Source organism: Rhinatrema bivittatum, chromosome 9 (genome assembly GCF_901001135.1).
Source record: "Rhinatrema bivittatum chromosome 9, aRhiBiv1.1, whole genome shotgun sequence".
Taxonomy (NCBI): Eukaryota; Metazoa; Chordata; class Amphibia; order Gymnophiona; family Rhinatrematidae; genus Rhinatrema; species Rhinatrema bivittatum.
The window spans coordinates 52,801,826-52,814,471 of NC_042623.1; the positions used below are offsets into that span (position 1 = coordinate 52,801,826).

General features: G+C 42.5%; 1 protein-coding gene across 1 annotated transcript in view; it reads right to left on the minus strand.

Annotated features, from left to right (window-relative positions):
• Nucleotides 1-2,291: 2,291 nt before the first annotated feature.
• NAMPT (nicotinamide phosphoribosyltransferase) overlaps nucleotides 2,292-12,646 on the minus strand; it is an 86,392-nt gene continuing 76,037 nt past the window's right edge. Inside the window, exons 9-11 of the mRNA XM_029615471.1 lie at nucleotides 7,943-8,083; nucleotides 7,348-7,482; nucleotides 2,292-4,624 (exon numbers count right to left, since the gene is read on the minus strand). Coding sequence (XP_029471331.1) covers nucleotides 4,511-4,624; nucleotides 7,348-7,482; nucleotides 7,943-8,083 — 390 coding nt within the window. The 3' untranslated portion in view covers nucleotides 2,292-4,510. The remainder of the gene's footprint in view (nucleotides 4,625-7,347; nucleotides 7,483-7,942; nucleotides 8,084-12,646) is intronic.

Below are 12,646 nucleotides of genomic sequence, written 5' to 3' on the forward strand. Positions count from 1 at the left end.
CGCTTCTGAAAACAGACGCATAACCCTTTCCGCACCCGGCATGTAAATGAACGAAAAAGCTGTATAATGAAGGAATTAGCTATTCCCCTGCGATACTGTAATGGGCGCTGATATTATCTCCTCCGTAACCCGCTGTTCTGCCGCGGCCTTAACCTGCTAGTTTACCGCCTCCCCCTAGTAGGAGTTAGTGTAGTGTAGGGTAAAAACATTGCTTACCCGCCCTGGTCCCGTCCGGTCTCCTGCAGCCCCGTCCGGTCCGGACGGGGCTGCAGGAGACCGGACGGGACCAGGGCAAAAAAAAACAAACGAAAAAGTAGCAAGGCTCGGGCCTGCTATGGTAAGTTTAAAAAGTGTAAAAAACAAAAAACCTGTGTGTTATATAAAAAAATAAAACAATTTTAAATACCTGTCGGAGGGCCGTGGGTCCCGGTGGGCGGCGGGCAGCCATCAGCGGCATCCGGTAGTCCCTTCTCCCTTCCTCCCTCCCTCCCCTGCCTGGATGAGCGCCAAAATCGCACGGGTGGGTCGGCAGCGGGGGGGGGGGGGGGCAGCAGGATCCGGGAGCGGCGGGTAGGCGGCAGCAGCAGCGGGGTCCGGGGGTGGCAGCGAGATCCGGGGAGCCAGCAGCGGCAGCATGTTCGATCGGGTAGGCAGCTAGGTGGCAAAGTAAAGATGGCCGCCTGCACGGGAAAATCGTGCAATTGGCCGCTGAAGACGTGACGTCACACCCCGTGACGCCAAACGTCGTGACGTCACGTCTTCAGCGGCCAATTGCACGATTTTCCCATGCAAGCGGCCATCTTTACTTTGCCACCTAGCTGCCTACCCGATCGAACATGCTGCTGCTGCTGGCTCCCCGGATCTCGCTGCCACCCCCGGACCCCGCTGCCGCTGCCCCCCCCGGACCCCGCTGCCGCCTACCCGCCGCTCCCGGATCCTGCTGCCGCCCCCCCCGCTGCCGCCCCGCCCGTGCGATTTTGGCGCTCATCCAGGCAGGGGAGGGAGGGAGGAAGGGAGAAGGGACTACCGGATGCCGCTGATGGCTGCCCGCCGCCCACCGGGACCCACGGCCCTCCGACAGGTATTTAAAATTGTTTTATTTTTTTATATAACACACAGGTTTTTTGTTTTTTACACTTTTTAAACTTTTTTACACTTCCTGGTGCCTGTCATTTCAAATGTCATTTGAAATGACAGGTACCAGCGCACCCAGGTTACTGTATAGGCGCTGTTACAGCGCCTATACAGTAAAATGGGTTGCGCGGGCATAACCCTTCCCTAACGCTTCACAGCCGCGGCATGCATTTGCATGCGATTAGAGGAGAGTATCGGGGAGTTAGTGAAGAGAACTGTGCGTGCGGGGAGGAAGGGTGCGCCTGACACTACCTCACTGTTTTTACCGCGGCCTTACTGGATCGACCTGAGTGTCAATTATAATTTGTTTAAAAGTAGCACAGCAGTTCTCAACCCAGTCCTTGGGACTCAAGGTAGAAACTTACTGCCTGATTCACTAAGGCTTTTCTCCCATTCTCTTCTATGGGAAAATACCTTGAAGCAGGCTCTTAAGATTTTAAACCCTCTGGGAATAGGGCTTACAGGAATACAGTACCTGAATATAAACCACTTTGAAGTGATGAAAAATGAAATAAATCAAGTCTCTTTCAGGATTTCCACAATGAATATTTATAACTTATTTGTATATAATAATGCATGCATGTTCATTGTAGGTATCATGAAAAAGACTGGTTAGGTGGGTCCCGAGGACTCGATCAAGAACCACTATAAGGATACTCCAAAATATAAATCCATAGTTTAAAAAACAAACAAACAAAAACAAACAAACAAAAAACACCAAGACAAAAAACCCCCCACACACCTAGTAATATAAGCAAAATACACGCTTCTGTTTGGAAGAACTATGATATATGGCTGGACCACCACAGTATAATTCTGTAGAGCAATGTTTCATGCCCTAAACAGTTTGGGAGATTACCCACTACATAGCAGTAGCCCAAGTGTATTTGAACACATCCCCATCTTCCCTGAGGAACTTAGGACCTCCTCAGCACCATACAGCTGAAATGAAAAATCACTAACACTGTGAAAAAAACATTGTAATTGACTTTCTGAAATTGAATATATGAGTGACAGTACTAATAGGTCTCCAAATAAAAATCTGAACATAAATATCAAACATTCATGTAATTGATGGTACACGATCTCAAAGCTAACTGTGCATCAACAGATCCTCTAGATTCTTAGAAAAAAAAAATGTACTCATGGGCACAATATCTTGGTTCAGAATAAATGCAGTTTTATTTTGCCAAACAATAGGACAAAGTTTCCAAATATACACTTCTGGGAGACGGAATGAAATATGTACATGTACACATTTTTATATTACTGAAGTCTTGGGCAAACCATTTTATATACAATTTAAAACTTGTAATGATTAACTGCCGATTAAGGAGTTAACAGCAAGAGAAAGGCAGTTTAAAAAGTATAAAAATCAGTATAAATACTCCTCACAGATTGCAAACAAAATTTCACAAAAAAAGGGGAAAAAACTTGTCCAGAGAAGTGCAAAATAAACTTTAAGCTGGATAAATTAAAAAGAACCCTCATGATTTTAACAATACAGGCAATTGTACTGTTTTGGTTTATGGTAAAGGCATTATAATAGAATGCCTTGATAGAGTTATTTTTCCTTATGTCACAGTTCTCAAATATAGTTAAGTGGCAGTGTAGAGGAATTCAGGTTTATGTTCATCTCATTGGGATGAAGCTGCAGAAAGACTCCTCAAAAGGGTACTTACTAACTGGGATACAAAATCTCAATGGCAATCCAAGGAAGACTGGAAAATTCACTGTCACCCTCTTGGTAAGAGCAGACGACATTGTAAACTGGTTACAATGTAAACCCCTTTTTCTTTTCAGAATGCCACTTATTCTGAGGTTGGTAATGGGCACATCAATTTTCTTGTTCTGCCTACAATGTTTTTGTCATAAATTATGCACCTCCATCAGAATGCAGGATGAGACCATATAGTGTCAAGTTAAGGCTTTGCTAAAGTCCCAGACAATACTATGGTGATGAAAACTAGGCTCTGTAGGGGGGGGAAGTACTCTGGCACAAAATCAATGCATTTTACCTAGAGGACTTATGAAGACGAACAACCAATATCTACTAAAACGTTGTACTATTTCTTCTAGTTCTCTTCTCCCCAGTAAGCCATTCCTTTCCTCACACAAAAGGAAGTATTATCATGTTAGTTTAATCAGAAAATCTGCCATAAACCATCCTAGGTAAACTGGTTGCCAATTTGGTTCTTTGGCTGGCATTCTGTCTTCCTTTATTAGAATGCAGCACAAACTTATGTTATGTTAGGTGCCATCAGAAAGCGTACCCTCATGTCTCGACAAAGGTACACCCCAGACACTAAGGGGGGGGGGGGGGGGGAAGAGCAAGCTATTCACTTGATGGAAAGTTACAATGTTAACGTTTTACTACAGTATGAAAAAAATTTAGATAAAATGTCTTTACAATTTGATATCCTGTTTTAAGGCAAAAAATGAAAAATACAAAAAAAAAAGTATAAAAATAAGTATACCAGCCAATCCAGTATTTGCTTCAAAATAATGCCACTTACAGAATATGCAAAATAAAATGCAGAAGTACAATTTCTTTAAAACATTTCCAAAATTATCAAAATTTAATATATCTTATGTATATAACCTACAGCAGAAGAGGACAGTTTTTAAAACTTACTCAAACCTTGAAGTGCATAAGTCAATTGGGCTATACTATGATAAAATATAAATTTAAGTCTTTTTAGATCAAATATTCCATTTGCATACAACCATCATGACCAAACCCTTCATGACCAAAAAATAAAAAAGGGTTTTCAGAGTGAAAGTATTATTACAAATACTACATAAGACCAGGTCATCAATTTGAGAGTGTCAGTCCAAATTCAACTTCCCAACTCCTCTAAATATCAAACTTTTACATTTGGTGATCAATGGACAAGGTCTAACTACTGCTTTAAGGGCATTTTCTGCAAGTCTGTATGTGTAAAAATAATGGAGTTGGAGAGAGCAATCATTTAACATTTTAAATATTTTACACTTTTTTGGTACAAAAATACAAGTCTAAACTTAAAATAATTATGACAGCTATGTGTAAATGTATTTTGGGTGATATTCTGTACATAGTCTTTTTTTTTTAAATTATGTTATTTGTGAAAAGATCAGTACTAGATAGAATATATTTCCAAAGATGCCTCCTACAAAACCTACATCAGTAAATATAGGTTTAGGTTGCAAGTTTTAATTTCCTGATTACAGCTTTTCTAGTTACTATCAAAAATAAAATGGCAGTGCAGTAGGTCCATAAAAATCAACAAAATAAAAATGGCTACAATGTCTCCTACACATTGAAATCACACCGATCTGTACAATAAACCCATCATCTTTGCATTACATACACATGATAGACAAGGAATGAAAATCAATGGCACCCCACATCCAATTCATGGTTCTTCAGTCCAGCATTGAGTCGTACTTCATCAAATGAGTAACACTTCATAACCTTGCCATTCTTGAAAACCGTATGGAGGAGATCCTGCAATGGACAATGGTGGGTGTTAATGGATATGAATTGCATGTTAATATTCCTTTCGCGAACTAACCGTAGGAATTTTCATTCCGCTATAAATACATTGGAATGAAGAGCCGTGGCTAGAAGAAAGGGGCGGGGCGATGGTGCACACCGTTTTCACCTGCCATGGCACTCGCTATCGCCCCCATGGTGCCCTTGCAAGAGGTGTAGCTATTTCCAGCGCTGCTGTCGGCGAGTGTGTAAAAACATTATCGCCCGCAGCGCAGCCAGGCCCCCCCCAATTATTAATTTTTTTAAAATCCTGCCCAAACCCCGCCCCTTTTCCCTCATTTAAATTATACCACCACCACGATGCGGTCATTACCCCGTGCGTTAGGGCCTTATCACACGCGATAACTGCCCGTCGTGTTTTGAAAAGTGACCCCCCTAAGTTCTCAGGCTATACCTAGAACTAGTCTTTGTGTGCGAATGCTAACAAAAGGGATTTGTCAAATCCTACAATTAGGCAACATACCAAAAATGCAGTTTTGAAAATGCAAAAAAAATTAAAAAAGATTTACAAGCATTGCCTCCCCTGACTTAACCCACTCCCCCACCCCCCCTAAAGTAGGCACGTAGTTTATATTTATGCATAACTTACACCATACAGGGTGGACAATTCACCCATGTAAATGGCCTTTTTAAAATTTGCCCTCTATTACAATATTTTTATATGCCATAAAACTTTCCTTTTATTTAGTACAGGATTCTCCAAAACCTGTTTATTAGGCTGATTTTTAGAAAGAAAATCAATCAGAAGCATCAAGGGACAAAGATGCAGACTTGAGTAAACTTTTTTTTTTTTTAAAGCCTTACGCACCAAAAAAGGTCACAGAAGCCTGCCCTGCACCAAACACCTATTTTGTTTTTAAACTTATGGCCCCAGTCCCTTACTCTGGGTGCAGGAATGCTCCCAATACTCCCTGCCCCAGCGGCTGCACTTCCCCCCCTCCCTCCAATTCAAGTGTCCATGTTTCCTTTCAGCCTTGGGCTGGAAAGCTGCTCCCACCACAGCCCAGGCCACCACTGCCATTTCAGCTGCTGGTAGTGGCGGCTCCCCTCCTAGAACCCTAGTTCTGGTTCCTCTGCCTGGCAGCAGACTCCAGGTTCCAATTTTAGTTACCTGGGCAACCTGGCACCTGGGTTTCTTCAGCTCTCAGTGCAGTTAAACAGAATGGGGTAGATTTTAAAAAATTGCGCGAACAAAAGTACGCTGGATTTTATAAGATACGCGCATAGCCGCGCGTATCTTATAAAATCCGGGGTCGGCGCGCACAAGGGGGTGCACATTTGTACAACCTGCGTGCGCCGAGCCCAGTGCGCGCTGCCTGTTCCCTCCGAGGCCGCTCCGAAATCGGAGCGGCCTTGGAGGGAACTTTCCTTCGCCCTCCCCCCACCTTACCCACCCCCCCGGCCCTATCTAAACCCCCCCCTTGCCTTTGTTGGCAGATTTACGCCTGCTAAAAGCAGATGTGAATCTGCGCGCGCCAGCGGGCTGCTGGCGCACCGTCACCCAACCCGGGGGCTGGTCCGGAGGCCTCGACCACGCCCCCGGGCCGGCACCACACCCCCGAAACGCCGCGTCGTTTCCGGAACGCCCCCGACATGCCCCCTCCCCGCTCCTTTTACAAAGCCCCGGGACTTATGCGCGTCCCGGGGCTTTACGCGCGCCGGCGGCCTATGCAAAATAGGTGCGCCGGCGCGCGAGTGCCCTGCGCGCGTAAATCTGGAAGGATTTACGCGCGCAGGGCTTTTAAAATCCGCCCCAATGTGTATAAGACAGACAAATTTCAGTATCCAAGGAAACATAGTTCTGTTAGGCATAGAGGCAGGGCAATCCTTGGTCTTTTTGTCATCCAATCACTACTTCTGGCTCCTTGAGTATACTGGCAAGCCAGGAGCTGCAGAAGCCCACACAGCAGTCAGCCAGAAGGTAAACGTGGCAGACACGTGAGACAGGTTGCTTCCCCTCTACCCTTCAATCGTATGCAAGGCTGACCCACCCAGGGTCAGCCTTGCATATGGTCCTCTCAGAGAAAGCAGCAAGCTTTGCAGCTCATAACTCCATGATGCTGATCCACTTAATTTCCTGATTACAGATGAAGGCTGGACATGTGGTCTTAAAAGGGTCATGTACATCATTTCATGTTAGATTTAAAAAAAAAAAAAAAAAAAAAAAAATGTAAACTCAACCAAGGAAATACAATAGTTTATATCTGTTATTCCCTCCTGGTCCCTTCACAATCAAAGCGCTTCCATTAAAAAAACACAAATGGCAGAAGGCTGCAAAGACAGACATCTTGTCTACAGAGCCTTTTCATACTTCAGTGCCACCTGTCTTAGCCATGCTGTACACGATTACATCATTTTCAATGCTCACATTGCATCTTGCCAACATGAGATCCGAACACTCACTCCACTTTTCAGAATAGAAGAATTGGCCCAAAACGTGGTAAATTACATACTTAGAATTAATGCAACTGCCAGCATCTGTTACTTTTGCTGAGTGCTTGGGCTTTATTTTATTTTTTAAGTAGTAAAACAATGTTTAGTTAGTTTTATTTTGACTGACTGCAGCATAGATATTGTTTCTACTAGAAAACTATATGCCTACATAATAGATTGAAGCAACATTTGTTTGTACTGTAGGTACTGGAAGTTTTGTTTTTAAGAATGCAAATACATACTGGTCCATATTCTTCAAGATCTCCCTTTCCTTCTTCAAGAGTGACATAATCACCATGAGCTGTTCTATGCAAAGAGAGGCGACCCTTCTTTGACCTTTTGTTAGGATCAGCAACTGGATCCTTAAAGACATTCACCTAAAATAAGAGGAAAACACGAGGAACTCATTCATAAAGTCAGCATGCTGCAAACACTCAAAAATTAATACCTTTTCAAAGGTAAATCAAAACAAAAAAAAATTTCACAAAAATCCAGAGCTACAAAATTACAATGTTCCACAAAAAACTGGTCTTAAAAGAGGTAAGAGAGCAAATCAAGAGCTTCCAGGTTTATACAGAACTAGAGTGACTGAAAAACAAACTGGCATGTAGTGGATCAATGGAGAATCACCAGGGCCAGCAGCTTGACCCACGGCGTATTTGATTTGTGCTCTAAAAAGGGTACACCATTTAGTTTGCCAGTTGAAACACTGGTCTGGTTCTGCAATCCAGAATGTGTGTGTTTTTTGGAGTGGGAGTGGGGGGGGGGGGGGGGGGGGGGAGAGCACATGGCATTTTCTCTCATGTATTAAATTACAGCATATTCTCCGGAACATACCCCGAGTCCATTGGTCACCACATAACTACATTTGAAGGAACAATTCAAGAGGTCTCTGGTTAACTTCTGCAGCAAAGCTCCTCCAGATCCAAAGGCAATATTTTCAATGCTCCACTTATGCTTCTTCATGCCTTCCACAATCTGAAAAGATACAAGTGGTAGTAGGAAATCTGCTAATAAAGTCACAGCAATAATTGGATTGGTCTAACCAGATGACATGTCAAATGTACAACTGTAGTTTAAAGCCAAGCAGGCTTTTAAAATTCAGGTTTGTCTTGCACTTCAGTGGTTGACTTAGTTCAGGGAGGACTGTGGCAGTAATATGGCCTGGTGACTGCTCTTCTTTGCATCACAGAAACTGCTTGTTGACCAAAAAAACAAGGCTCCCCACTTACAGGAGATGTCTGAGCGTATTGGATAAACAACTGATTGCCAACATAGGATAGGCTGAATGTCTTATTGGAACTCTCAAATGCAGAATGCTATTCACATCTCTAATAACCTTGAGTAAGAACTTATTAAAACTGCAGGGAGAATGATTTTCAAAGCCATTTCCATGAGTAAAGCAGCAATTAAAAATAATGTCCTCTCGATAGGTGGGGACAACTTGCCAAGTGTATGGCCTGCAATGCACACAAGATTTTCTGCTCGCTGCAGATAAGTTCCTGGGGATTGAGTTGAGGGGTTTGCACTTCCAAAAAAAAAAAAAAAGTGTGAATGTGTTACGCCTCACAAACCATGCACACAAATTAGCAGGTGTAAGTGTGTGGGTAGCTTTGGTGGAATAGTTTTCAAAAAAAGGCAATTGTCAAAGGAATTGTGGACCTAAGAGTAGCATATAGCATAGCAATTTTCAAAAGCCCATTATGCACGTAAAGCCTTTTAACAATTCAGCCCCATGGAATGATTTTTTAAAGGAGCTATGCTCATAAATCCTTTTGAAATGTACCTCCAAAGGGAATATACATGGGTACTTTCCCTTTGAAGACTGGTGTAAGTTTGTAGGTAACTGACTACATTTATGTGGACAGTTAAAATTCTCCATAAATGTTTAGTTTGGAAAAAAATATATAAAATACTATGAATTAAACATGGCTGCCATCACCAGAAAAATCTGATAATCCAGAAGTAGTTAATCTACAGTGTGTTCTTGAATGTGACCAGAATAGTGGAGGGGGGACAGATTAACATGATTTAACTAAAAATCAGGTACATACTGGAGCGACTGAAAAGCTTCATGCAAAATAAGAGCCGCCTTGAACATGTGAAGACCCTTACAAAATTAGCCCCTTAAAAATCCCTCTACACAATTTTACTTTGAAACTGGCTTATCAGACTGGGTTTACAGTTTATTGCTGAGCCTCCTTGTCATTTCAAGTTCAAAGAGACCAGGAGGCTACATGTTTGAGCAATGGCCTCAATGGTTTGGGTAACTCTTTAGAGTGTGTGTGGGGGGGGGGGGGGGGGGGGTTCGACATTTTAGGCACCAGTGAAACATTTTGAGGAGCCAGAGAGTTTACTTTTTTTCTTCAGTTTTCACTCCTCTTGTTGTTTTATGCTGGGGGGGGGGGGGGGGGTTAGCTTTTTTTTTAAATTTAGGTTTGTTTTTTTTGTTTTGCTTTTTATATTTTTATGAGTTTCAGGCAACCAGATGACCTGGCTCCTGGGATATTTCCAGCCCTAGTTTAAATTATCAAAACGCTTGGTGGTAAAACATGGGATTGGGGTGCCACGTGTTGGATTAAAGTGTGGGACCTTATATGTTCATCTATTCTGAAGCAATGGGAGTTGCCTGGACACAGAGTGACCATGGTTTAAATCCAAACAGTAATGAACATGAGGAGCCAGATATTTTGGGCAGTAACATCATTTGATGGCTGTGTGGATTACAAAACTTGACAATAGTCCGACATGCAGGTCCACCTTCTGTTTTAAGATACAATGAGGAAGACCATGCCCGAAATGGCCTATCAGTAGAAGAAGATGAGGCTAGCAATGCAACACTATTTGGACATATTTGAGACAGAGGCCAATGTTGAGAAAAGGGCTAAGAGATCAGTAGGATACTGTGTGTATGGAGGGGGGTGGGGAAAGCATCGGGTATTTCTGTGATACCATGATTCACCCCCCCCCCACCACAGTATTTTACTGTGATACACTGAGGGGATATTTTAAAGTGATTCATTTGGTTACTGCACAAAGTGCAAGAGAGGGGATGCCTAGCAACAACTGAAGGAAACTCGATTATATAAAACTAGAAGAAACAAAAAAACTTGAAGTGAGAATTAAAGCTATAATCACTGCATGTACTCATTAGTGGTTTACCAAAATGACAGGGAAGACTTCCTACATAGGGTTTGGTTACTATTCTGACCGCAGATTTCATTCACTAGCAGCATCCTTACTCACCCCCAAAATGGATGCATCATCTACACAAATCCCTCTGCAGCACTTTGTCATGGGCTTTTGATTGCCACTCCATCTTATATGTTAAATGAACAAGTGTTTTTACACTTCAACACAGAGATAACTGGCTTCCGAGCTCCAGCATAAAGAATGGAAAAACACAAACCGGGCTAAACTTGGGGGACGGCAAGTTAGGGTTTACAATGGGTACAAAGTACAGTAACTAATTAGAATAAGAATGTCAAATACATTGCATAGTGTATTAGCTGGTCAAGAGCACCTCTTAGGTGGGGGCTGACAGGTCCATGCACTCGACCACCCAGGTGGAGACAATAGGGTTCATCATTAACTACTCCACATCCCATCGCAGCTTGTCACCTCAATTAAACTAATTGAATCAAGTACAGTACATATAGTGCCATACAGAATGTACTATTACAGCAGATATAGGTATTAGCTAAAAAAGTATAATACATAAATATTATAGGACTCACAGTACAATAAGAAGTGCAATACAGAGTCCAATAGGTGACTATTGAGGAGAGATACACAAGGCCAGCCAAAGTAAGAGATTAGGGGGTTCAAAATTACAACCATGGACCAAAAACTACTTCGAACAGCCAAGTTTTCAGTAGTTTCCTGAAAACTGAGATCTATAGCCAGCTTGATATTAGGCGATAAAAAACAGAGTTCCAAAGGGTTGGGACCGATCCTGAGAATATTCTCCTTCTGGTGAGGGGTATTTCCTTGGGAGCCAGCACAACTGAACAGGCTTGTGGTATTGAGCATAAAGGACAGGAAGACATGCATGACATAAGGCTAGGCATTGCCTTTCAGAGTCTTGTAGTCAAGGGCTTTAAAAACCTGATATGGGAGACAGTGTAGGGGTTTTAGGGCTGGAGTGTTCCTAGTGAGTTTATTTACATTTAGCACTATTTGCTCCACAGTGTTCTGACTGAATTGCAGACACTGGTTTAGTTTGTTTGGGATCCCAATGTAAAGTGGCTTACAGTAATCCATAACAGGAGAACTTGTGGATAAGTTACAGGAGACAAGTTTAATAAAAAGGTAACAATGCATTTACAATTAGTTTTTGACCTGACTGATCTTGATGAAGGGAGAATAACGCAAAAAGCTTGCTTAAGAACATAAGACCAAGGATCATCAAGCCCAGCATTCTGTCTCTAACCGTAGCCAGTCTGGGTCACAAGTACCCAGCAGATCCCCCAATAGTTGATCTTTTTCTTGTATCCCACTCCCAGGGACAAGCGCTACCTGGCTAATAAAAGTTTATGGTCTTTTCCTTTAGGAACTTATTCAATTCTCTTTTGAACACCACTATGTTAATTGCCTTGACTACGTCCTCTGACATGATTGTGCGCTGAGCAAAAAAAAAAAAAAAAAAAAGAGCTTCCTACGATTTGTTTTAAATCTGCTGGTTGCTCGTTTCATGGAGTGTACCCTAGTCCTAGTGTTTGAAAGGATATATAGCCATTCCCTAGTCACCCATTCCACCCTACTCATGATTTAGAAAATTTCAATCATATTTTCTCTCATTTGTCTCTTTTCCAAACTAAAGAGCCCTAATCTGTTTAGCCTCTATAAAAACGGGAGGTTTTCTATCCCTCCCCCCCCCCTAATCATTGTCGCCACCCTTCTCTATGTCCGCTCTGTATTTTTTGGGATGGGATTACCAGAATTGGACACATTACTCAAGGTGCAGTTGCACCATGGATCTATACAAGGGCATTATGATAGTTTTTGTTCTCTATTTCTTTCCAAACTCCTAACATCCTATTTGCCTTTTTGACCAATGCCCCACCACAGAGCCGAAGATTATGGTATTACCTACAAGGACCCAGGGCCATTTCTTAGGCGATGACTCCTAACAAAATGCAGCATCATTGATATGTGTGCCTGAGTCTGAGACCAACATGGAGTGATTTACCCACAATCCTTTGCTGCCTTGGCCTGCTTGCAGTTCTGGCTATGTGAATCCTAAATGCACTAGTGAGCCTGACCTGGAGAAATTAAAGGACACATCTGGACAGCAGCTGGAGCGGTCTAAAACTTGTGATGGAAGATCATAGGGTCACAAAAAAGCAGAAGGCAAAGGTCAGAATCACAGGCTAAAATTTCAATTACAGTAGCACCTGAAAAAAAATGCTTAAGCCATGAAGATCTGAGGATGAGAATGACAAGACAAAGGACTAATAGAAGATTAATGTGACCACCAGGCAATTAGGCCCCAATTTGGGAAGGGGATCAGGGTAACAAGTCTAATTTGCTTCTTTTTGA